The sequence below is a fragment of the Strix uralensis genome, chromosome 1 (assembly GCF_047716275.1).
Source record: "Strix uralensis isolate ZFMK-TIS-50842 chromosome 1, bStrUra1, whole genome shotgun sequence".
Classification (NCBI taxonomy): domain Eukaryota; kingdom Metazoa; phylum Chordata; class Aves; order Strigiformes; family Strigidae; genus Strix; species Strix uralensis.
Window position 1 is genome coordinate 151,355,795 of NC_133972.1, and position 27,579 is coordinate 151,383,373.

At 35.9% G+C, this 27,579-nt stretch overlaps 1 protein-coding gene across 2 annotated transcripts in view; it reads left to right on the top strand.

Annotated features, from left to right (window-relative positions):
* Nucleotides 1–24,544, top strand: part of SPAG1 (sperm associated antigen 1) — a 46,318-nt gene extending 21,774 nt beyond the window's left edge. For both annotated transcript variants that reach the window (XM_074885412.1, XM_074885421.1), the window contains 9 exons: nt 4,526–4,951; nt 5,343–5,442; nt 8,583–8,735; nt 13,090–13,265; nt 16,252–16,393; nt 17,294–17,420; nt 20,693–20,857; nt 22,769–23,146; nt 23,302–24,544. In XM_074885412.1, the coding sequence (XP_074741513.1) occupies nt 4,526–4,951; nt 5,343–5,442; nt 8,583–8,735; nt 13,090–13,265; nt 16,252–16,393; nt 17,294–17,420; nt 20,693–20,857; nt 22,769–23,146; nt 23,302–23,433 (1,799 nt within the window). In that variant the 3' untranslated portion in view covers nt 23,434–24,544. The remainder of the gene's footprint in view (nt 1–4,525; nt 4,952–5,342; nt 5,443–8,582; nt 8,736–13,089; nt 13,266–16,251; nt 16,394–17,293; nt 17,421–20,692; nt 20,858–22,768; nt 23,147–23,301) is intronic.
* The last annotated feature ends 3,035 nt before the right edge of the window (nt 24,545–27,579 follow it).

A 27,579-nucleotide genomic window follows, 5' to 3' on the forward strand; every position in this document is an offset into this window, starting at 1 on the left:
TACGTCTTAGACACTAAAGACTAGTATTCAGGCACTGTAAAAACTAAAAATCATGCATGTACTTGACAAAGAACCTGGTATTTTGACACGTTTATAGAAGTTACAATCTCAAGTGATAAATATGGTGTAAAGGTAAATAAATATATCTTAAATAGCCCCCTTTAATTCATAAAAGTTTGCTGAATTGTATGGTATTTACTTGATCTATTACAGTACTTTAAAAAAATCATAGTAAACAGTTCTGAAATTTGGTAAATATTTGTTCATTAAAAGGAGAGTGCATTTAAACAAATGAAGTCTAAGTTAGCTTTAAAATTATTATTTCTCAACCTGTTATTGCTGAAGTTGACAACAGATCTCTCTTTAAAAGATGTACTTCGAGCACATACAAGAAACCTCTTAACATACAATTTGTGAATTGACCATGGGAAAATATGTTGCCTAGAGAGTGTTTTCTTTGTGCATGGTTTATTTATTACACTTTAGAGGTGAAGAGAATATTATTCTTCTGGATGAAACCTTTGTCCCAATTCAGGATATATAATTTTAAAAATTTTTTTATGTGTCCTGCTGTTTTGTGCACCTTGAGATTGCTGGTTTTGTACACTGACACTTGGTATTGAAGCATAAGAGCACCTCTTTTTCCTTTGTGTTAAATCCTTCATCTGACTTCTAGTTTCACTGCCTATGTGGTATTAAATTTACTTGATGCCGTAGCAGTTAGCTACAGAGAATTATTTTGTGATTTTTTTTTTTTCCAGTCTGTTTTCTACTTGATAGCACCAAACTAAGGTCTTTGTCATTGAACATGACAGTACCATGATTTAGAACCATTCTTAGATTGAAGATCATCTCCTTATATCAGTGCACTATCTTGTGACTTTGTTTTCTTTCACTAGTTTGTCCTTTTTTGGGAAAGTTGTTAGGAGCTGAATAGGTATGAAAACCCTCTCTGCATCCTTGGTGAATTATGTACTGTGTTCTCAGCTAGTCTTGACCATGTATCATGGTTTCTCTGAAGTAATGAGCTTTCTGCCCTTAAATAAACAGAGCTGTCATCATAATGACTGATTTACAGCTTTCCAAAACAAACAGGGGTTGATAACACACTCTGAATTTCTCCTGTTGATTTTCTAAGCATGTTTTATGAAATTGACATCTCCAAATAAGACTGGATTCTTTGTCTTTACATTTTTACTTTTTCTTGAATTATTCCATGTGGAATAATGAAACATTTATTTGATGTTACAGATAATTCTTCAACAGATGTGTTAATATTTCATGACTTTTCACAGAGAACAGTGAGTAGTGTCTTAGATTTGCATTTTGAAGTTTCTTATTTGTTGAGAAGCAAAGCATATTGGGTAGGAGACAATTAGAGCTCTTTCCTACTCAAGCAATCAGTTGTGCTTGCCATTGTATTATTTTCGGCATTCCTGGTATTGCTTTCTGCTCTACCACTGAGGCTCTGAGATAATTGACGTGTTAACTGTTGGTTAATGCTTACTGGCTGCTCTGTATCCTTGCTCACTTGGCCTTTATGCCATATATGAATTTGCACCTATCCAAGTAGTAATCTCTGTGACTAGAATTTTACTGTAGTAGGAAGATACTTTGCCACTGTAGCCTTGAATAATTGACTGCGTCTGTTCTCCTTATGGTTAGAAGCCTTATTGATGAGTTCTTGTATGAGGACATTTGGCCACCTTGTTACGCGATACAATAGTTATTCTGTATTCCTTGAGCCTCTTTCCAGTGTGCTTGTTCATTTGCTATTTTTGATTTTTTAGAATTGTAAACCCTCTGAAGAAGGAACTCTCATTTATAATTAATTTGTATAGCGTGTAGCACAATGGGGCCCAACCTACTGTGGCTTTTAGGCTCTATTGCAAGCTTGCAATAGGAAAATTGAGATCATGTTAAAATAAACAGCATTGAAAATTCACTCTAGAATTGCACTTGTAATGCATATCCTGAAGTTAAGAAAAACTCTCAATTACAGTGTCAGTATAAATGCTGACCAGTAAATCTTTTTTCATTTTTTATAAACAAAGACTGCTCCTAAGCAGTCAGAGATCAGAGTTATTTGAGAAGTCTGTTCGTTACATGTTCTGGCACAGAAAATCCAGGTACAATCTCAGTCAGCTAAACCAAGAACACATAATATAAAACAGATATTTGCTGACCATGTGTGGCAAAAAATTATTCAAAATTATTAAAAATTAATCTGTGGAGATCTGGACCATTCCAGTTGCCTGCATATGTAGCTAGTCCAGAGCAGATAAAAGACTTGAAAATGTTTCCTGGCTTCATAATAGGTGAATTCACCGTGAACTAAGCTTACATATGTTGCTTTTCATTCTGCCACCATTATTTTTGTGCCATGCTTTTGGAGGATAAACACTTTGTGTAGCTGGAAATTAATTTTAAATGAAAGACAATGTCATCCAATTAAAAAAACCCCCACCTTCAAATATTCCTTTTGGAGTATTCAGTAGCTTTTGTTTTATGACAGTCCTTCCATTTAAAGTTTGTTATTTTAGTGGTAACATGAATTAAAATTCTTTCTAGTTTGTATTTGTTGTCATTCTGGTCAAAATCCTGTCCATACTTTTCAGTACCTTCCTTTAACTTTTCTTTGGCATTTATAATGTATCTAGAGTGGGGGGGGGGGGTTTAAGAAAAGTTCCTAAGGGCTGATTTTCTTTTTTTTAAGGCAAGTCCAGAATACTGCTTTCAAGAATACATTTCTCTGTAAAGACCAATACAGGAATATTGTTTATGTTATAAACACTGAAACTGAAAGACAAAAGTAGATTTGAGAAATATATCTGTACAACTTTGTGCAGGGCATTTACTCAGTCTGGAAATATTTAGGCAATTAGCATAACCTGACAGCTAAACAAGTTAACTATGCGTATTCCTGTTTTTTGGGGACTCCAAATGCTATAAATGTTTCCTGTTTAATCCAGGATTGGTTCTGTGTACTTCATCTTCGGGAAATTTTCTCCTGTGTGTGACATTGACATTAATGACATTCACATCACATATTATCTGCCTTTCTTGCTTTGTCTCTATTAGTTGGGATGCCCTTCAAGAGTGTTTCACTGTGTTTTCTAAAAACCTGTCCTATCACCTGTTTGTCTGTGGTATTTTAAATGGTTTTCTCCTTTTTTTTTACTAGAAGGTATACGGAGTGTTCTCTGTTTTGGTGGATGTAAACTGAAAGTATTTTAGCATGTATCCTAAGGAAATTATTATTATACTACTACTGTCTTCACTCATCTGCCCAACTAGCCTTTTACCCTCATCCTCCCTACCAAATAGACTTTAAACCTTTTTGGCATATTTGGCACTGCCAAATTGGATGGATGGATGGATGAAAGTCTCAAATAAAATAATTTAAGTTTTATAAAAATGTCTGTGTGGGTAGAATAGATTTATCCTATCATTGTTCCCACTGTGGAGTATGAGCTTACTATTAAACATGGTATTTCAAAAGAGAGACCGCAGCGAGGAAGGAGGCAGTTGGAGCTTTTGTCTATTAGGCACTAGAGAATCTACTGTTTTTAAAAATCCTATGCTTTCTCATTCTGTTCAGTTTGATTTCAGTAACATTTTGTTCATTAAAAAAAAATTTCTGTGATTTGGAACAACCTGGAGTTCATGCATATTCAGTCAACTTCAGAGGTTTAGTTTGAGTCAACTGGAAGTATCACTCCAGTACGTGAGGCATGAAAAAATTTTGTTGGACAGATGTACACGTCGAGTTAAGGGAAGGTGAAACCCCAGCATCTTAATAGTACCCAAACACAGAGTTGCCTTTGTGTGACTGGTAGTATCAAGAGTTAGGCTCTCTGCAGAAATCTGTATTGGAATACTGTGATGGTAATCTGTTAGAAATTCAGGTGAATAAGAAATATATATATGTTAATATCTGATACCCTTGTTGTATGATTTTTCCTAATTAAATTTTTAATAAATAATAGTGAAAGTGGAATGATCAGAAGTATCTATAAAAGGCTTTTTGACGTTATCTTTAAATTAAACCTTTTTGAGAATGATTTATAAGCTTTTATCCCTCCTATTCTGTATTATTTTTGAGGAGAGTTTTGAAGTGTGCAACATTACTGATTTGTTAGCTGTGTGTTCTAATTTTAACATGCAAGCATTTTGATTTGGTCCTGAGAAATCAAAAGGATCAGTGTTGTAACAGCCAGTATTTAAAGAGTTAATGTCAAGGTGAACTCTGTACCATTCTGACACTACAGAACAGGGGTTCACAGTGTGCCCAGCAAGGAGAAATGAGATTTCATAGTAACACCTTCTCAGTAATAACTGCAAGTTACTTGTAAGTAGGAATTTGTCTGTGTTCTTGGAAGTGTTTTCTGGGGCAAATCTTCGTAACATTAGGATGCCTGAAGCATTTGGTACCGTGTTCTTTGGCTGTACACCCTTCTTTTGCCAGGACGATAGTTTCTTCTGATGATGCAAGCTCTAACTCAGCTCATTAACTTCCTTGTAGAAATTGGTGTGCCAGTAAGAGGAGAGGCAGCTACCGAGGAGGCTGCTATGGGGAACGTGCAGAGAAAGTTTCATAGCAAAGGAGGCAGCAGTAAGGCAGAGGACAGAGAGACACAGAAGCAGAAGGAATCCACTGAGAGTGGATTAAAAAAAGGCACATCAGAGGAAGAACCACAGAAGCATTTGTCAGACCATGGAGGTGAAGTTAATGGCTATTTACACAGTGGTCAAAAGAGTGAAAGCCCTGAAGCTGAGATCTCCAGATCGCATGTAGCAGGGTCTCAGTCGGCTGGTGATGGCAGTTCCACTTCACTTCCTCCTGCTGCAGCAAAACTGAAAGGTGAAGGAAACGAGTTATTTAAGAGTGGACAATTTGGAGAAGCTGTGCTCAAATACTCGGAAGCAATTGAATATGTCACTGGTCTAGGTAAGTGTAATACCTTACGCTTAAATCTAGGATTGTTGTTTAGATTATTTAAAGGAACTACAAATGAACTAACCTAGCCTATCCCTGGATTTTTGGCAGGGGTTATTGTGGAGTAAATTCTTTGTCATTTCAGTAGAGGACAGTTCATGTGACACAAAATATAGGAAGATGAGTGAAATAATATTTTAACTTCCTTGCGGCAGAACCGTTTGCATTTATTTATGTGTTTGAATAATTATATATTCTAGGTGACATGATAAAGGAAAGCTCCTTACAGCTTTGCGTTGTCAGCAGACTGCATCACTGCAGTGCAACTTAACAGTATGCAAGTCTTTAATTTTTGAATGTCATTTTAGTGATGGTCTTTGATTTTAACTGTAACTTCTTTTAGGAGAACAAAGTCCAGATGATTTAAGTATCTTGTACTCAAACAGAGCAGCGTGTTACCTCAAAGAAGGGAACTGCAGTGACTGCATTCATGATTGTAACAGGTAAATTGCAACCTCCTGTGTAGAGCAACAACATTCCTGATGATGATTAAACATTTAACTGATACATTGTTATTGCAGTTTGACTTAGGGAATCAGACTTTATTGAATATTGAAATTGATCTATCTAAATTACAGATATCTTTGTCAGTTTATGTAAACAAGCACATGGAACCTGGGGAAGGAGTAACTTTTAACCTACTGTTTCACTGTGTGAGGACAGTTGTTAGGCTTCTTGTGTACACAGAAATGCATAGCAGAATTAAAATTTTTAATATAAAAGCAGACTTACTTCAGTGATGGTCTGTAGTAACTTACACGTAAAAGCTTTGTTAAGCCAGATGCTTATCACGGTGTTGGATATTGCTTTCAAGCATGTGTATGGTGTATATGTTTGTGTTCTTTGCATTTGGTTTGTTGTTTTGGTTTGTTTTTTTTTAATACATACTTGGCATAGTTATAAACAGTAATTACAACTACTCACAAATTGAGCTAAAATCCTTTCTGCTAATTGTGGCTTTTAAGGATGAAGGAGTTAGAGAAGATCAGAAACCTTCAATAACTTCCAAACAATGCCTTCCACCAAATTATTACAGTATTTCTAGGTGTCTTTTTTAATATTTTCATAGATAGGGTTAGTAAGACTGAGGCTTAAGGTGCAAAAAAGGATCCCAAGACAATTAAAAATCATATTAATTACTAAGTTGGGTTTTTTTTACAGCACAAACCAACTGTTAAAAAAATGACTGAGAACTAAAAATAAAATATGCATGTACATTTGTATTAACTAAATATTTGACTTACTGTATATATTCTAAGTGACAGAAAAGTTTTCCAAAAATGTGATCTGAAAAAATTAACTTTTTAACAATATTGTTAAAATAGATGCAGGACCAGCTGGATGATAAAACAAGATGGCATATGTAACAGCCATCACATTTTTCTATTCAGGAGGTTGGAAATATGTAAAACTTCAACTGAAATTGGTAATACAAAGGTTTGGGGTTTTGTATTCTTACCAACTGGAAGCTTATTTTCTTATTACTTAATGACAGTGTCCTTAATGTCATGCATATTTTCTGGATATGCAAGGATCCGTGATGCTTAGTGAACGCAACAGAAGTAGAAATAATTTAGAGACTGGGAAGCAGAACTGCAAAACTGCAAACACACATGGATTAGGCAATGTGAATTAAATCTTATCTAGGCAACACAACATAAAGGGTGATCTACAAATAGGTTACTTGATTTCAAAGTAAAAAATGGTGTAGTGCTTATATTCGTGATATAAAAGTAAGTATTGAACATTTTTATTAAGTTTTAGCTATTGAGGTCTTAGAAGTGTATGAAAAACCCTCGGTTGGATCTGTCTTTGTCTCAAGACTCTGATTTGGAGTGCCTTTGATTTTTGTTACAGAGCGTGAAGTAGGGCTCCTATGCACTAATCTTAATTTATTTAGTACTGTAGTGTGGCTTTGGTCTCTGGCTGGATTACCTTTGTATTCTACCCTGGAAATACAGTTTTCCATTCCCACTGATGGTATTCTTCAAGCAGTGACATCTTCCCCTTAATTTATTTATGGTTGTTTTTTTCTTCATTCTTGATGTTAGGAAACTGAAATTGCATTAATATTATTCTAAGTTACAGAATGACAGGCACTTTTGCACAGGTTTTGTAGGGGCTATGATGTTGAGCACTGCTCTAGTTTTCAAATGCATTCAGCAACATAAAAATAAATGAAATGTTGGAAATATTTATGAAATGGAAATTGGAAACGTTTATTCTAGAAATCATGGTTTCTTTAGCTTTAGAAGGACTAATGGTGCAAAGCCAATTTATAGCAAAGAAGGCCAACAGCCTCCTGGGCTAATAAATAGCACAGCCAGTGGATTGAGGGAAGTGATTATCCCCTTGTACTCAACACTTGTTAAACAACACGTATAACTGTGTTGGTTTTTTGCTTCCCCAGTCCAAGAAAGATAGTGATCAACTGGAGTAAGTTCAGTGAATTGTCACTGGGCTGGTTGTGAGCTTTGGAGCACTTGCCTGGAGAGGAGAGGCCAAGGGAACTGGGTTTGTTCAGCTTAGAGAAGAATGGCTTCCGGGGGTCCTAACAGCAGCCTGTCAGTACCTGTGAGGAGATTATCAAGAGAATGGATCCTGGCTCTTTCTGGCAGTGCATTGTGGGAGGACCAGAGACAACAAGCAAAAATTGAACTACACAAGCTTCAGACTATGTATTAGGAGAAACCTCTTCCCCATGAACAGTGAAGGGCATTGCAACAGGTTGCCCAGAGGTGTTGTACAGAGGTTCCCATGGAGGTTTGAAAGGCCCAACTGGATAGAGAGCTGAGCAACCTTGTCTGATCTCAGAGCTGACCCTACTGTAGCAGAAGGTTGGACTAGGGACCTCTCAAACTGAATTGCTTTATGATTCTGTGAAATCTAATTGGCTAGTCTTATCTTAATTTCAGTATTTAAAAGTTTATCTCTCTTTCTCTATAGCAAGAATAACTGATTTATAGAAGGTAGTCTTTCATAAATAAAGGCTTTGTGGACTGCTTCTTTATATTTCTGGAAAAGCGCATAGTGTTTGGAAGGAGTTCTGATTGTACAGTGTTGGGGATTGAGCTCAGTGTTGACACACAATCAGAAGAGTAGACAGACAAAAGACAGGTACAAACCTAAAAGCAAAAAAAAGTCAGGTGTATATTCATGTCTTACTAAATGTATTTGTTATGTGCATACTTCCATGTAAGGAAGAAGAACTGAAAATCATGTAGGCAAAAGCGCCATTTACTTAAATCATGCCTACATCTATAGGGATTTCAAAAAAATAGCTTTTGCTCTTAAACAGCTGTCATTACATTAATCTTTTCTTGGTGATGAAAGCAGTTTTCCAGATGGAAGATTGGAATATGAGTAGAGTAAGTTGTAGTAAAAGCACTAACGATTTCACAACTGCATGTCATTTAGGGTATTAATATAAACCACTTAGTCCCATTTCCTTGGTTATGTTACTGTAAGGCCCAACTGAAAGCACGAAGTTGTTACGTATAGTTGTGTATATCATAAAATAGTTTTATTAATATTATTTCAGTTACTCTGTTTCAATCCTGCATTTTTCTTTTGTTTTCTCTAGAGCTCTGGAGCTTCAGCCATTTTCCCTTAAGCCTCTTCTACGACGAGCAATGGCAAATGAGTCTATGGAGCGGTATCGACAGGCATACATTGATTATAAAACAGTCCTACAAATAGACAGCAGCATCCAAGCAGCAAATGATAGTGCTAATAGGTAACTCCACTTACAAATTTTCTGGTATCAGTCCAAATAGAAAAGTAGAATTCAGTTTTGTTCATTTTACATGCTCCCTCTGTTCTGTATCTCTCAGAGGCAGGGTCGTCACAACTAGTGCGTTATAACTGGAGGAGTGGCTGTGTCAGTTGTTTTCCCATAGCTTCACAGTTTTCCTCTGCCACCAGTAGGTCACTTTCTGTTTTAAACATGTAGTGTTTTAAAGGCTTTTTTTATTGGTGATTCGACTTGTTTTCTTTCCTAACTTGTATTTGATACCATATAAAACAATACTTTAAGGTCCATACCTTTCCTCTGACATTTCTGTTTCCTTTTCATATTATCACTCTTCCTGTGGCAGTTGGAGATTTATGTTGTGTGAATGCTTCAGTATACTGCAGTTGTGGAAACACTGAAGTAGCTTGATACAGCGGCTGGCTACAAAGCTTGGAGGTGTAAAAAATATACTTGAATATTATTTTTAACTTAAGTGTTAATACTTCCAACATTAATTCTTGCTGCTAATAGCGATGTGTCAGTTTCTGTAGTTTATTTTAATAGTGTAAAATTAGTGTATACTCACAACGGTAATTGCATTCTCATTAACGTATAGTAAGAACTTAAGTGCGTGAATAATAGGATTTTCCTTTCCTTTTTCTTTCCTTTTTAACGGGCAAAAAAAGTATTTATGAAAGCAGGACAGCCATTAGTCATTGAGCAGGCACCCACATGCATGTGACTTTTAACAATGGAATCTAGTACCTTTTTTTTCTTTTTAAGGCAAGGCCATGAGCACTTGCATTATTACTTCATTAAAAAGTCCATAATATCTTTAAATTCTGCTTAACTGATCAGAGGTGGCCAAAGGAGATCAAGACGCTTTATCGTCTCCTCTTAGAAGTCTTATTTTTGATAACACAACAAATTGTTACTGATGTCCTGCATCTACGCTAATAATAGAGCACTTGGATCAGTGAGATAACTGCTCGTCCTGGTATCTGTGTGGTTATTATACTTTTTTTAAAACTTCTTGGCTTACTTTATGTGCAGATACTCTTTTCATATTTCTCCTTGACTTGTAACTTGCTTTGTAATAAGCTTATTTCCCTTTTTTCCCCTTAACACTCTTCCTTTTCTCCTCTCTAGGCCTTCCTTATGTTTTTAGCTTCACTGCTCATTACTCTTTCCTCCCTGGCAACCCATCACCTTATTTCAGCTGCTTCTTCCTTCTTCTCTTCTGCTGGTAATTCATTTTTGCTTGCAAATTCTTAGTTTCTAAAGCATAGACCTCCTGCGTAATTGAACTTTTTCTATATTTTATTTTAAAATATTTTATCATTTATGAATTACACTGCAATTGTTTAACAAAGTATTCATTTTAATTTCCAAAGTAAGAGACCTTTTTAAAAATGAATTTTAACAAAAATGGTAATTCCTCTACTGCCTTTTAACTTAAAGGGACAACCCCAAAATGTAATTTATTTTTCTTTTATATTAGGAGTATCAGATCTTAACAACCTGCTGTTATTGGAGGATTTCTTTGTTTTTAAGTTCCTGTGGGAAATTGGATGGTGATGCTGTAGGAAGCTGACAGGAAAAACTCATCATCCTTCTTGTGTCTGAGGGCGGATTTGATAAATTATGTTACAGCTTGTCTTTCTGTACTTACGTAACTAATCAGGCTTTCAAAAAAATCTTAGAATTGAATGGGTATTCAGTCTGGTATTTCTAATAATTCTCACATAACAGACAAGTAGAATTTTTAATCTATAGCCTTTACCTGATAATTTTGCAATCGAAAGGAAATAATTAAGAATGTAAGTACATACTTATAAGAAAAGTCAACTGAAAATAAGTATAAACAGTTATTTGAGTGTTTATCATGTTGATTAGATGATGTTGAATTGTGTCTTTTATTGGTTATCCTGAGGTGATTTTTGGATAAATTGGAAGGACTGTTTCTTTTAATGGTGTGTGCCAAGTCACAGGAAAATGCATTTCAAGCACGCTTTTAATCAGTGTCATTTTCCTACCTTTGTGAACATCAGTGAATTTCCTACTTTTGTGTATTTTAATTTCCTCTTGAGTCAGTGTTTTATTATTTGCTGTTCACTGTTAGAAATACAGAAGCTCTAATGTGGGGAAATATGTTTATGCATTTCCATTTACTAAATTGAAGTTTCATTCCAGTTGTCTCCTTTAATATCAGTTAGCAAATTGCATTAAATAACTTGGGGGCTTTTATTACAAAGTCCCACATGAGTGTACTGTACAAGTAAATTTGTGATGAACTCCAAAACTGCAGGATTGTTGGGTTAAGTTAGGTTGTTGGTGGTGGGGAATGAGTATATTTGTTCCAGCTTTTTCATGAGATACCTGTGCAGGTATGCATTTTTGCAAAGACTATGCTTAGATTATTATATTACAAGAAGTTGACTGATAGTCAAATACTGCAAGATTCTTTCTGTTGATTTTGATGAATTAGATCAGGTTTTTTTCTCCCAACTTTTTAAGCCCATCATGATAAATGGAGAAAAATTAAACAGAAGTCTACAGGACTGTGGTTTACTGCAGAATTATTCAGTTACTTTCCATGGGAAATACCTAAACATAATGAATTGACTTCTTAATATGAAGTATACAATTTTGTTCTCTAATAAAATAACCTGAGTAAATCTTGGGGCTGTTTTAATTTGTGATTATGTGCCACATTTTTCTTAACAATTGAATTCAGGCTATCATTAAAAACCTAAAGTTTTATTAAAATTAGAGCAAAACAGAACTTGGACAAGCTGCTTTGTTGGTATGTCCTGTAAAATACTGCTTAGGAATGATACAGGTAGATGAGAGCCCCTGGAAGGGCATATGCAGCTAACACACAGAAAATATTCTTATTGTTCACTTAGAAAACAAATAAAGCAACTAGATAATACTACAAAATGTGATACTATGTGTATGAAGAAATTTACTTTCAATTCAAAAATACAAGAAATGGTATGTTTCATGCAGCTTTAGGTAATACATAAAATCACACGTTATATAGCTCTACAAACAGTCTTTTTAGTCTACATCGTTCTTTTAAAATATTTTGGTAATTTCTGTTTTACAGTAAAGAAGATTAGAACAGGTGCTCTTTCTTGTATTGGTTTTTCTATCAGACCCTAATGGGAAAAGAATTTGGTCCTGAGTGCTCTAACTCTGTTGCCATAGTATTATACCAGGGCCCCCTTTCTTTTTTAATAGCTGTTATTCAGATATTTAAAAAGATCAAAACTGAGCAAGAAAACTTGATTGGGTAATTTATGCTTGTTCTATCTCATTATGTCACATTCAAGGTTCTTAATTTTTTTTGTGATGTGTATTCCTGTAGTAAGTTTTTTACACCTGTGTTAGATGGAAATGTACCTAATAGACAAAATTCAGGTTTACTGTCTATACTATCAATGTGACTTGCTTTGCTACTCAATGCAGAATTTTCCTTTGTTAAAGCAGGTATTAGACTTACCACCAGCCATACTTGACTCTTAAGCTCATTTTGAGATTAGAAGATGTTTATCTCACTATTATTCTCATAATTTATTAATATTTTTTGTTTTTTTTAAAAAAAAACCATGAACCATGAAGTCTTATATGGCTTTACTCATTATGTTTACTTATGTCTTTCTCCAAAATGTATCAGTGGGAAACTTCCACTTGAATGGATTTTGAATTGAATCTCTCGTGTATGGAAATAGTTGACATATATACATGTGTTGGTTTAAGAAAGACTAAGCAGATCTTATATATTTTCTTTGGATTTTTAAATGGGGATAAAGAATGATTGGTTGATGAATTTCTGACTGTTCTATAAAATGCAATGTAATACCTACTTTGTGACCTGCACTGGTTATTTAGAGAGTTGTTGTGTAAGAGGTTTCATTTGACATTGGCAAATTTCAGTACCACACTTTGTCTGAGGATATTGTAATCTACACTTTTTACAAATTACACCTATGAGCAGCTGAGAAAAGTAAGCAAAATAAATACATCAATTTTTTTTTCCTATTTCTTTATTGCATGTGGTAGGCAGCATTTAGAGCTTAGTTGCAAAATCAGTCGTTTACTTAAATATTTACAGATTGTGCTGAAGTCAGCTTCTTGTGTTCTAAATACTCTGGAAAGTGGAAAAAGTCGTAAGTCTTAAATAAGTGCAGTACCATTGACTGCTGTGACAATGTTTTTTTAAATTAGTCTTACAGATAATTGGTTGTTTTATTGAAAAATTGGAGCATTGCATTATTTAATTTGGGTGTAAGTTATTAAAGTGTGAGTTAAATATATGAAAAGTCATGTTTGTGGGGCTTTTCTCTTTCAGAATAACAAAGACTTTAATAGATCAGGATGGTCCCAGTTGGAGACAGAAACTGCCACCAATTCCAGTTGTCCCAGTTGCTGCTCAGCTACACAGGTGGGATGGAGGAGACTTTATTTCAGAGAATAAGTCAAAAAGTACCACAGATGTCAACAGAGAAGAACAGTTGCAGATGAATCGTATGTATAGCTACTGCTAATATATATACAAAATATATTTGAAAAAAGGAATACGATTTAATAATGTCAAAGAAACTGCTTTAGAAAATATTTGTCAGAGACCTTTGTGAAAAGCCAAGTTAGATTATGGTCATTTATATGATTGGGTTTAATGTGCTTTATGGAGCCACAGTTATAATAAATTTTTTTTAAGCTAAGTGATGTAGTTTTCAGCATGTAATTTCTGAAGTTATATAAAATAAAAGAAAATACAGCAAAAATACTCCTCAGGAGTATATTGAGTCCTATCACAAGTATCAGTAGTTTCCCTGAGATCATACTACAGTTACAACACAGTTTTCCCCCAAAAAAACACCACCCAAGCAAACACCCAACCTCAGTAACATAATCAGTTGTGTAATCTATAGGTGTCATTTAAATGTTCATGAAAGATCTTCAGAATAGAAAGGGTAGACTTGTAGGTGGCCAGTGGTTAGTGAAGTGGGCTATAGAAGAACACTTCTGATTGATTTTTTTTCTTTTTTTTTTTTTTTTTTATGATGGATTCTAACTTTGACAGCACCCGTTTAATAGTCACCTTTCAAAGATGTTCTGGACTTGTTTACATTACACACAAGCACTGGGTGCTTAATTCCTTTAGGATGCTTTCTTCTTGTTTTTTTCCCCTTCATTGCAGTTTCCATTTTTCTCCTCCAGTAGATCATGTGATGGAACCTTTCTGATTCAGTTTTTGTTGACATTAAACATTCTTTTTGCAAAGGCCTTAACAGTATGATTTTTTTATTTGACTCTTAATCGGTTCCCCTTTGAGCTTATTTCAATATAAAGAAAAGTATTGCTGAAAATCATCTCCCCTTGATTAACACAGGGGAGGCTGCAATACATAACTGAGTTGCTGGCCAAATCTGCAGCAGTGATAGGGTTATCTGTCCATAATGCATTACTGCAATAACGCATATCCTCAAATAATCCACGGTCTTGGGCACTACAGATTTAATGACTTGAAACTGATCTTTCAGATAGCATTGAATTTATTTGTACCAGATGTCAAATGACAGACAATTTACAGATACCTGTGTTTATGAGAATTGGACATTTTTCTCAAGAAGAAGACATAGTTCTAGATACTTGAAATAGTGTGGTGTATACTAAACTACAGAAAATTGTTTTTCATTTAAGAAACATGAGGCATGTTGATGTATAATTTAAGCTCAATTAAATTGATAAAAATTTTACTCTACTTTCTAAAATGTCCCGAGACAAGTATTTTCATTACAGTTCTTGTCAGTACATGTCATCATTGATTCATCACTCTTAAGGATTGGGCAACAATTCGGTTTAACTTTTGTGTTTTGTAAATGGAGTAGAAAACTGGTATCTTGCACAACTGCTGCTATTAAACATAAATGCTTAGCTTGAAAAGTGCTTTTTGTTGTACTGATTGTACTCCAGGTTTTTTCTGTTAATAAAGAGTACAACTTGTTGGATTTTTATTTCAATGTATAACCAACCTATTTAAACCTTTTAAGTAGTAAATTTGAATCTATATAATCTTGTGTAACTTTGTGAGAATTTGCAGATCATCATAGTGAAAAGTACACAGATAAGCGGCTCCTGAGAACAGTAGTGGTCATATTTAGCCCATTATGAAAGTTAAAAAAACTGGCCATCAGTACCTTCATGAAGTGTGCTCTGCAGCATTTTGATGCAAAACACATCTCAATCTATTTCAAAGAGAGTGGGCTTTGGTTAGGCTTTGGTTTTAGGAATATTAAATGGAGACTGTGTGTAACCATTTTCTTCACTGAAGGCTGAATCTAAGGCTGTGGTTGCCTTCTCGGGCCCATACTAAATTAGCAGGACCTGACAGTGGTAGCTGGTGCCAGAAGCATGCCAGCAATAATGTTCAGTCAGTACTAATACCTTACTCTTGGCTGACACTTTTTTGCAACAATTGTCTGTTGGTTTTTGTGTCTTACAGCCCGAGTTATAATTTAGTTGTGTTTCTTGCATAAATCAGTTCTGGTTTCACATCCTTACTTAATTTTTTCCCCAAGTCCACATGTAGTTTTCTGGCATAGGAGACTGCCACAGTTTTATAAAAACTCAGCGAGTTTAATTATTGGTTACAATTATCTGGTTATATACAGTGTTTAAAATCTGAAGCTTGGCAAGGGGCTCATATTCTTTAGCAAGGTACAAAAAGTAGATTTTTCCATTATGATTTACTTAGAGCTCTGTTACTAATTAATGTTTGCTCACAACAGAGACGTGAAACTGCGGTCAGGATTGGTTTTCCACTGCAACCGTAGCTAAAAATTGTGGTCTAACCCAGAAGCATATGCAACAAATGATGTGGAGTTTAGAAGGAAAGACAATTATGGAAGAACAAAGTATTAATTAGGAGAAGTATAGTTAGGGTTTCAGGTTCCTCAAATCATCTTTTATAAATGGTTATTAACAGAATATTACTGATGTGTCACTAACCCCTATCGTTGTGATGATTTGTTTGTCATTGTCAGCTCAGCATAGTAATTGTGATAGACAATTGCTTGCAGAAAGAATACTAGATGAAATTATGGCTGTCTTGGTGTGATGGTGGAGATCTAGAGGGCCTCTAATCCTGCTGATTAAATCTCCACCATTCTAAATAAAACTGGTATCTCAGTGGAGATACATAGTCCCTCTCTACGACACAGTAAGGGTAGACAGAAGGAGGTGAAAACATATTGCTGTCTGTTGCATTCCTATTATCTTCAGTAAAATAGTTACCCTGGTGCATAGGGAAGTATGTGTTGTGCCAAATGTAGATATGATAGTTTATGCCTTTCTAGAGCAGCAGGGAGATCTAGGACAGAAATGGCAATGTGCAGACTGGTGAAGATACTCCAGTTGCAAGGCATTTATTCTTAGTCTGGGTAGATTATTCAGCTACCCTTAATGAACTGACCTTCTTATGTAACACTGTGATCCTTTTGTAATGTAGGTGAGAAAGCTGAGGAGAAGTTCAAGACATTAAAAAATGAAGGGAATGATTTTGTAAAAAAGGGTAAATATGAAGAAGCTGTAAATAAATACAGTGAATGCATGAAGTTAAATACTGAGGAATGTACGATCTACACTAACAGGTAAACATCCAAAATCTAATCCTGCTTTGTGGGATGACAATGGTTATGTTTTCTCACAGCAAAGAAGAGGTTTTGCATCCCTTCAGTCACTGCTGTAAAAAAAGGATTTTTTTTTTTCCTATTTGATGGCTGTTTCTAATAACAAAATTGATTGTTAAATCTCATTGTTTTCCAAGGGGAGCAAGTATTAATGTCACTGATACATATCTTAAAATCTTTATATAAATGGAGTAAGCAATAGTAAAAGTTATAATTAGCATAGCATTTTGCAGCATTTTTTGAGAATACTGGTATGATTTTAATTAAAAACTGTAGCAGTATCTCAAATATGAAGAGTAATAATTCAGAGAAAATGTACATTTTGATAAAATAAAAGTAGGAACATGGTCATACAACAGCATTATTTTAAAGGTTGACCTAATTCTGCAGCATAATTCTTTGTCAGCTTTCTTATCAGCTTTCACAAACTTAAGAAGGATTTGATTAGGCCAGTACTTGAATAGGAGACTTCCAAGTAATAATTAGGTGCAGAAAGCAGTATTGCTGATTTAATCTAGAGCACTTTTTTACCCAGAATGGCTGTATAAAATCTATACTATATCAACCACTATACTATCATATTATGCTAACACAGGCTCTGCTTTTAAAATACTTACATATCTGCCTAACTTCAAGCATTAGTCATACTTGAATTTTGACTTTTATTGCAGGAATTGACCCTCTCTAAATCCATCCAGTGATGATGTTAATGTTTACTGGTTTTGATGTACTTTCAAAGATACCACATTGAGACTGAACTGTGTGAAGTATTGTAATTAATGTTTATGAGTCAGATACTGTTGGCACTATAGCACTGTAGAATTTACTTATATTGCAGTGTATTCTGTTTTTCTGTGTTAGAGCTCTCTGTTACTTGAAACTGTATAAATATGAAGAGGCTAAGCAGGATTGTGATCATGTTCTTCAGATAGAAGATTCTAATATTAAAGCTTTTTATAGAAGAGCACTAGCGTACAAAGGATTACAGGTGAGGAAAAAGAACATGGCAGGTATTCTTAAGCACTTCTAAACTTGCTTATCCTCTTCAAAGGCAATCAGGTAGTTGCAGTCAATGGGTGAATGCAAACAAAGTATGCAGGTGCTGATTTACTACTTTGTAGAGCGTTAGGCATACATAAAGTATATAAGTATTTTTGCAACATTAAAACCTTCAAGTTGACTTGTAATAATTTGAGAAAATACAAGAATATTGAAATAAATTAGGTTTGACTGGAGATTGGTTAAGCAAGTTTCAAATCTGTTCTAATGTTCTAATATTCTTCTGGGTATCCCAGTCTATTTTCTCTGTCAAGGTGTTTACTCTCTCTTTGCTGATGACAAATGGATTCTCTCCAAGTCTGTCTTCATCTGTCCAAACTAAAATCTCAAGCTGTCTTCTGGCATCTGCTCATATTTGAGCACTTGTCATATTAAACTAGAGTTTTAATTACCTTCGTTCTTTCTCTCTTCCCTCCCCAAACATATTACAAACCTTCGTCAGTAATCTGCTTTGTCACTCTGTGGACAGTGTTGGTACTCAAACTTTTCCTTTCCATCTACACAGTGTTATCTGTACTGTGCTTATCTTGCACACAGTTATTTGAGTATCCTTTTACCTGATCATCATAAATGCAGACTTACTTACATTGCTCATATCCATCCCGAATGTGACTGCAAAACTTGTGTTCCATCACTTGAACTATGTCAATCCATTTGTCCATCCTTCTGTCGGTTCTCTTTCTTCAGTGATGTTAATTACCCCCTACACTTCATAATTCTTTCATAGCAATCCTTACCCTGCCTGTCAGCTCCTACCTGGTACTGAGTTACCAGCTTCTCACTTCTCTTGGCTCATGATGGCAGCTATCATCATCTACTTTGTCTTAAATTTTACAGATGTCTTTAAACAAGCATCCTAAGTGCCTTCTCCTGTGTTGCTCTGTATAACTGAAGGTGATCACTCCAAGCATCCACCAAGTTTCAGCAGTGTCCATCAAATGAATACTTACCTTAGACCTCCATTGTGTTTGATGCCTTAAAAAAAGTTATGATTGTCTCTCAGCTTACAAATCACCTGAGGACAACCGGTTTGTGCTTAGTGGTATACTAGCTTATTCTCATCCCATGTTACAATTCCAAATGCAGGTTGTAGGAACCATGGGATCTTTTGTTTGTGATAAATTTGTTCCTTTGCTACAGTAGCTGTAAAATCTTGAAAGTTTGCTTTGATTAATTTTCAAAGAAGGTGAAAAGTCTTAATTTTGTGTAAAATCTTTTCTGTAACTGTACCAAGCTACCTGGTATTAACCATTTGTAACCTTATGTTGTTGAAGTTGATAAAAAAATTAGTATAAATATGAGCAAAGGTATAAGTGATTCTACCAGTCAAAAAAAGAGAATTACACACTAGTGAAGAATGTCAAGAACTGGAGAAATAACTTCTGCTTTTTTGAATATGCTAGAAAAAAATGCTGGTTTTGTATTAATGAAGACATAATCTGAAACACTGTTCATGGGTTCCTTCAGAACAGTCTGAGTTTGGGACTCCCAAAATGTTTTGTTGTGGTTGGATTTAATGCCTTCATCATTACTAATTCCAGGAATGTGAGTGATTCGTAAAACCAGAGAAAGCAACAAAAGTGATTTGAGGTTGACAAATGACTCTGTAATGAAAAATTTTAAGAGCTAAAAGCATGTAGTTTGGCACAGACCTAACTAAGCTGGGAAGTTTTATTTGTATATAATTATCTAGATGTTTAATCACAGAAGCTGCAGTGGAATTTAATGTAGTAAATGAGGAATTTTTTTATAGATTGACTGAGATGTAGTTAAGGGAAAGTTGGGTAAAAAATTACGCTTGTGTGATGAATAAGGCCTGTAACATAGGACACAGGACCCCAGATGGCATCTACAGTTCATGGTCGAGTCTCTTGCTTTGGGTGTGACCATCTTGTATGATTCTTATTGAGAAGTCTGGCAGGCTGCAATTTTAAATCCAGGAGGATTGGTTATTTGCTGGCCCTTGTGATCGTTTTCAGAGGTCTGTTCTAGAATGTCATTTCTCTGTAGTTGTGAATCCTCAGATCTGTAGTTCAAATGGTTTAGCTTAATTGGTAGCTGTTTTCTGATGAAAGCAATCTGCCCCCTTTCTGCATTCATTTGCTAAAGCAGAATAATTCTAGTTCTCTTCTTTCATGGTATAGCAGAGTTCAATTCACTTAAAGACTTACTGCAGTGTTTCTGTGCCTTGAATACTGGTCATAAGTATTGAACAAAATACTCTGTGTAGGAAATAGAATATGAGTGACTTGTACACTAGTGCTTTTATTACAGTTGAGATGCTGAGGAAGTACCTCAGCTGGTACATGAGGATTTTTTCCATGATAATATGAATGACTTACAGTAACCTTATGATACTGCTTGTGAAAAGAATACTAGGTTCCTCACGTGAAGAAATTATGTTGATCTTTTACTGTCTGCATGGTCTTTTACTGTTTACAGCTACATTTCATCCTTATTTTTGATACTCCAGCCCTCAAGGAGTCTTGATTTTTCTGTGTGATATTCCGGTCTCCTCAGAGTTGATGCTATTAAATTTGTCCAGAAAATTTACTCTAAAAAAATCATAATTCCTAATGTCAAAATTTAAAATAAAAACATTAAATAAATGACAAGATTATTGAGGAACTGTGACCTAATGCCACACTCTATTGCTGCGTTTGTCCTTCTACTCCTGTTTATCCCAGAGTTCATAACATAATCCCAATCTCAAGTATTAACAAAAATTTCCCGTCTCAAACTGTAAGAGATGGTCTATTGGATTGAAGCCCGGGAAGACTAGGTATATTTTTAATCTAAGTTTATTTAACTCTCTTTTATTGGCAAAGCAAGTACATAAACTGTGGATGGACTCACATTATATTAATCTTGAAGAAGTGTTACACTGTAAGCAATTACGCTTAAAAGCAGCAGTCTCCAGTAACCTATTCTCTGATACAGGGAATATGTTTCTCAGAATAAATTATTTCATTTTACATATTTAATACGGAAGTAGTCGCAAAATAATCACTCAGACTTGTCCTTGGTTTCCTTTTTCCCCTCTAATGAAATTACACTGTCTCTATTTATATTATTTTTGTCTACTTAATGTCAAGATCCTAGCATTTTTATTTTTCTTAATTGTAAAGGACAGTATGGTAGTTCAAATTTATTTTTCTAGTGGTGTGCTTATGAAAAAATTATTTTCCCTTCTACTTACAGAATTATCAAGCCAGTGTTGACGATTTCAAGAGAGTACTTCTAATAGATCCAAATGTTCTTGAAGCAAAAAAGGAACTAGAAGAGGTAACCCAACTGCTTAACCTTGACAGAGGTGCTGTAGCTGGCAGTCAAAAGAAGAAGAGGAAGAAAATAACCATACGAGAGGTATACCTGTTCATTTCTAAAAGCAGGCAGTACAGAAGCCACACTTGAAGAGATAATATTAAAGCTTTTGTTCTGCACTTCTTAGCTCTACTTTTTTGGGGTGGGGTTGTATTTTTCATGTTATTTTGAGGGCATATTGGAGGATTCTTGCATTTGATCTGTTCAGTGTCCATTGCATTCTATAGTAAAGCTTGGACTGCTTTGAAGTGTATTTAGAACCACAGCAGAAATGGAAAAAGTACATTTAGATGGCACTAAACTTGAGGATATGCTCCTTGTAAACAAAAACTGCTTAGACTTCGAAATACCTGTTCTTCAGAATGCATCTGTCAAACAGCAGTTTTGCTTTTAAAGTCTGTGCTACTTGGGAAGCCTCTGGGCCTGTGCTGGCAAAGGTACCTTGTCAGCAGGTGTGCTGGCTCTTCTTGTGCTAGTAGTAAAGTTACTGGTCTGAAGAATGAAATCCTGGCTTAAAGAGCAAGAGTGGGTAAAACATCTGTAGGATCTTATAAAAGAAATACATGATGTAATGTTATGTACGGGATCAAAATGTTTGCCTTGCAGAGTTCTGGGTAGAATTAGGCGGTGAAAGGATTTTCTCAGTCATCTGATATTTTTGGATTGTAGCTTTGCTGGTCCTTTAAGAATGGGTTTCTTTTCCCTTTTAATTTTAAAATATATAGTTACAACACATAGTTACCAGTCTGTACAGTGACACTGTAATTTGATAATGTAATTTCAAAATAGTGGTATAATGGAAACTGCAGTTATTAATATGGAAGCAATTTGTGTTATTGAAACACTTCACATTGTCACGAGTTCATGGGATTTTATGTAATTGGCGTAAGCTGGGTATAGTGTTAGTTAAGCTCTGAGTTGTGACAGAGGGACCTGGGGAGTATTTAGAGGAGGTTTGGGAAGTGACTGCATTGTTCAGAGACCAGCTAACTACATTACTGGCAGTGGTAATTTTTCCAGGGGTGGGGCAGGAAGCATTTCTGTTTGCTATCATAATGCTGTCCTAATTACAGCTGCCCTCTTAGGGAGCCTTCCCTGTCTTATCTGCTGTAGTACAAGGTAGTTCCATGAAAGCAGACTGCAAAGAAAAGTAAGGAAAATTAGAAACAGGTTTGTTTCTAATTGTTGATTATTGTTGAAAGATAGAACAAAATGTCTATAAGCCCAATGCAGTATTTTCCAAAAATGACTAACCTAGCTCCCCTGTACTATGCAATACAGTATGTTCAGACTTCCTGAAAAACTTGGCATCCTGTGTAGAGACTTGTGATGAGTTTTAGTCAGTTTATACTAATTCCACAACTCTTTAATAGCTTGAAATGGATTTTAGCAAATGTAGTTGAACCCATGGTAATTTTCTATCAACTGCTTCATGAAACTCAATACAGACTACAAACTCGGGAGGAGTGGGTATTCAGGCAGTTAGACCTTGCCAAGCTTTCTCCTTCCACAGCAAGACTCCAAAGAGCAACCTGACATAGCTGCTGTGTATGTGAACTATTCTGAAGGCACAGCAGTGAAGTGAAACATGGGTCTTTGGTGATTTGACTTCAGTTCTGCTTGTCTTCTGCAACTTCACATTTAATATATGTATACAGTCCTCCTTAGCGTTCTCCCAGTGGTCTTCAGTTGTCTTTCTACAGTGGAGTGCCAAGCAGTGAAAGGAAATGTAAAATACACACTTTTGACTACAAACCTTTAAAGATGGATTAGAGGGCTACTTCTGGCGGGAAGTGGGACATTAAAAGAACATAGGTGCCTTTCTTTTACAAAGAGTAAAATGCTATCTTTAATTTAGTGACATTATTGACAGATATATGCATGCAGTTTATGAAACTTCGGGTTATCTATATGTCCACATTAATATGGTTTGTTGCCATTTTCTTTGTGAAGGTGACTGAATCTGATGAGCAGGAAGAGCGACGGTTTGCTACGTCAGAAGATGTTGTGACTGATCATGTTATTTCTAAGGAGGCAGTTCAAACGAGTGTACCACTGAAGACCTCTGAGAAACTGCATATTTCTGAACCATCTAATGCTTATGACTTTGGTCAGATTATAAATGCAGTGAATACCAATAAGGATAAAGCTGCTTGCGCAGATCTTTTAACAATTACTGATCCAAAAAAATTGCCAGTGCTGCTAAGTAACAAACTTGAAGGGGAAATCTTTTTGATTTTTATCCAGTCGTTGGAATATTACGTAATTGGAAAAGATCCTGGCCTTGTGTATCAACACCTTTTCTACTTGAGCAGAGCAGAAAGATTTAAGGTAAGATCCTAGATTGAGTGTGTACTTCAGTTGCACAGAAACCTAAAGGAAATTTTTGTATCTTAAAAGGAAACGATACACTGATTTTGTATCTCTGTCAGATACTATGATTTTCAGTCAGCCTGTGCTAATTATAAAATAATCTGTTTTTTCAGGTGGTGCTGGCCCTTCTTAGCAAAAGTGAAAAAGAACAGGTTCAGCAACTGTTTGATTTACTTTCAGAAAACCAGACTAATCAGTACTCTTTGGAAGATCTTGAGAGCCTTAAAAAGGTTTATGAACTTTAAGAAGTTAAAATTTATTGGTTGCATGCATATAGTTGATGTTTATAAAATGGATGTATGAACTCTGCAGACTTGCATGGGTTAAAGTGGGTCTTTACCCAGACTGTTTGAATTCTGTTTTGTTTTGACAGCATATGCACATTTAAAACTTGCTGCTCTTTTTTTCTTGTAGTTGCATACATTTTTAATCTTTAGAATTTAATGCATGTCTTTGTGTTCAGTAACAGAGTTCGTGTTATTTGGTATAGTGATTTTATTTAGACTGTGTTAATTATATAAAAATATATTTTACATTTTATATATATAATGTGAAATATCTTGATGGTACGATAGATAGTACACTTTTAGTCATCAGTTGTTGTATCATTTTGTGAGTTGTATGTTCTTGTGATAAAGAAGTGTCTTCAAGATAAACGGGTCAGCAATAGCTTTGCTAAAATGAGTTTACAAAAAGTATTAACATTTTTCAGACAAACAGGCCATCTGTTTCTTCACTATCCCTTGTCTATACAAAACAGATTTAAATATTTTTGGTGCAGTACAGTTTAGCAGCAAAGGTCAATGAACAATATATTAGCTTGTCATGAAACACTTTGAGTAAAAATAATTATTAAATAAATGGGTATGGTTTTAAAATTATTAACAAGGAAGTAATTTTTAGTGCCGAGACAATTATTTTTTTCTCTGTGTGTGTAAGGACTGCTGGTTTGCATGGCCCTTGAAGTGACAGTGGTAAACAGGAAAACAAGTGGCTGCACTTAGCAATAAAAATATTTAACTCTGAGTTTTGTAATCAGATTATTTAAAACACCAGCTATTTCTGTTTACAGACATATTTATAAAGCTAAAAGTAAAACCATTTTGTGGACAGTATGATTTTTTCTTATTTCAGGCAATACTTAATGTTTTATATTTGATTCTGGCAAAGCTCCTTTTTTCAAGGTGAAGCTTTTAAATTTTTCAAATACCCCAATGCCTTCTTTGCACATGTAATATAAATGTATATTAAACTCACTAGCACTGCAGAAATATCATTAAGAATGTTGTTCTAATGAAAATTTTTCTCAGGCATATACTAATTAAAAAAATAAAGTTTTTTTCTTGAAAAGTACAATTATGAATTCTCTTTTCTGGTTCTCTCTTTAGGTTTATAATTCTGACTTGTGAATATTGTCTAGAAGTAGAGTGCCAAGAATGAAGCTTTTAATTCTTCAAGCACTGTCAGTACAATTGATGGTTTTTGGTTTTAAATGTCCTCTTTTTATGAGATTGTCATGTGTTCAAGAGAGCTCTACTGCTCATCTAATTATGCATAACCAATTGTACTTAACCAAAGTGCCAATTTCATTCTTCAGTCATGGTGGCAAGGTATTCAGATTCACTAATTTTTGTGTTAGTGATTTTGATCTTCTTATTTTTTCCACTGCAGTTTGGTATGTTCAGAGAAGATTTATTGCATGTGTCCAACTTACTGATGTGGTTTAGAAAACTTAATCGATTTTCTTTTGATAGAGTTCAGGTGTTTTTAATAACAATAAGTAATAGTTTGGAGGATTGTATTAATAATACACAGAAAAAGTTCTTTTGCTAAAAGAAAGCATAAAAAACAGCTGTGTAATTTTAAAATAGTCTTGGCTGTGAAAACTGTAGTTAAGAGCCAGTGTCAAAAGCCACATCGCAAAAGCTCCTGATGAAGTTAAATCTGTGCCACCCAAAATCCCAAGAGTTAAAAGCTCTTTAGATATCTTCTAAGAAGTCTTGACTGCTAAAGTTTGTATAGTTCATTTTGACACTGAAGCCAAAAATCTGAATTTTTGCAGCAATAAATCATAATAAAAATATAATTTAGTAAATTTAGGAGACCAACATTAAAAAGACAAAAGGGCTTTAAAAAACAAGAGATTTTTAAATGGAGTGTTCTTGACAAATCATTTATCCATGAGGAAATAGACAAATGGGTTTTCATAGATGGGTATACAGTATCACAGTTAATTTTAGGACAGTTTTAATGCATCCCTAGCGATTAAACTAGAAACCTAAGTGAGTCCAGGGAAAAGTAGGCCACTAGTGCCAGAAGAGACCTTTCCTTGGAATACGCTCCAGCTTGAATGTCAGCTGAAACAGAGGTTAACTCAGTTTGAGGTAAAAACAAGAGATCAGTAGATCAGGAAGCTGAAATTGCCCTTGTTAAGAAGTTCTAAATGGAGAACAGCAGTAATGTGTGCAAGTGAAGCTGTTACCCAGCTGGCGTGAGGGAGCCATCACCAGCTGCAAGCAGAGCTTTGTACCCACGTGTGTCAGACGCACATCCCCTGATTTGAAAAATCAGCACATTGCTGCAGTCACCCATCTTCTAAAGCAAAGAGTTGATCATGAGTACATCTCTCCTCAATACACAGTAATAAGAGGGCAGGTTTGCTAGAAACTCGGCCCAAATGAAATATGTGGCAACAAACGGGTTTTCAGTTTCTGTGTGTGATTGAGTTTGATCGCTTTAGTTTAAGGCAGACCATAACCTTTGACTGGTTGAGTATTTAGACAACCCCCCACCTACCCCAAACGCTTTGGTAGACAGCCCCTCTAGTATAGCTTGACACTGCTCTCAAACAATATTCCAGTATCTTCCCAGCCTTTGTCGCATACCAGTGGCTGCTTTTTAAAATTATTTTAAGCTCATTCCAGTCCATGATCCCAAAGGGAGAAGACGCTTTCTTGAAGTCCTGCATTGTTCCTGAAACCACTGCTAGGCTGGGGCCTGTGCTCTCACAGATCCTGGGCACTGGGCCCACGCTGGGAGATGCCTGCGTTTCCTCCAGCACCTTACTACACGTCTCGCTCCCAAGTGAATCTCTGAAGCAGGAGCCACTGAACAGTAATTGTGAATGCCCTGCACTACGGGTAGCAGGCCCCTAAAGTTTTACACACTGAATCTTTATTACATCTGTTCTTTAAGTATCAGGTCAGCGGTATTATCTGCACATCTTTTCTGTCTGATGTTCCTCATACCTGCCTCAACTAGGAACTTTTGGCCTCAGCTTCCAAAGTTAAAGAAATACATAATTTTAAAGGACAAGAGAATAAAAAAACATTGTTTTAATAGCTGAAAGGTGAAGTCAAATAGTCAAATATATATTTCTTTAAAAAAGAAGGAAAAAGTTAGCAACACTCAAATGTAAGAGAAATGGCCCATGAAGCTGAGCAAAAAAATGAAACAAGATTGACATGAGCCCGTCAGCAGGCTAGCAGCACTTGCAGTCATTTTGGTGATGTTCCTGCCTCATTCAGTTTTCTCTGAGATTAGCAACTTAGTTCAGACAGTATTTGGGAGGACCTGACTGACAGGCAGAACAATTGCTAGAGACATAGAACTTACAAAAAAATTAACTTGTTAGGGACTGTACAGCTGATGTGGCCTGAACAGCTCAAGCCAAGGCCACCAGGCTTTAAAACCTGCCCCTTTTGTGGGGCAGCATTAGACCACTGAAAGTCATTTGTGGGGCCTGGGTTGTGGAAGGGAAGGCTTTCAGGTGTTCCTAAAACCACTCATTTGACAGGTAAGGGCTGCCTAAACATGTCCTTCTTGGCTTAATCTGGGGAACCTGTGCAGGGCCAGAGGGAGAAATCTCTCCAGCCCTGACTAGTTGCAGCGTAACAGCAAGGGCAGGATCACCTGTCAAGATCAAGCCCTTGGCCAGGCAGTGCAGGCTGGGCTGTGCACAGAAGAGGCCACAGCAGCATCCTGATGCCTTTCACCTGTGGTGCTTGGGCTGGGCAGCCGCTGACCAAAAGCAGCTCCTCACTCACCGTGGGACCAACTGCGGAATGGGTTCTGCTTCCCCTGCCCCTGCTGCGCTTACACCTCGCAGGGTCAGCAGGAGAAGCTGCAGAGCAGATGAATTGCTGCTTTTCCCGTGGCTGGGTCGGGAGCTCATCTCTCCCAGGGCAGTCCTTGTCACTGCCATTCCTGGCCTGTTTTTTCCCCCCTGTTCTGAAACACTCCTACCTTTTAAATCTGATTGTCTCTGCTCTGCCCTTGGCGTGCATTTACCACGCTCTTTTGTCTCCCTCCGCACTCCATAAGGATGGTCTCTTCTGCTCTGTGCCAGGTTGAGCTGCTCTGCCAGTCAAGACTAAGACTATGGCTGTCCA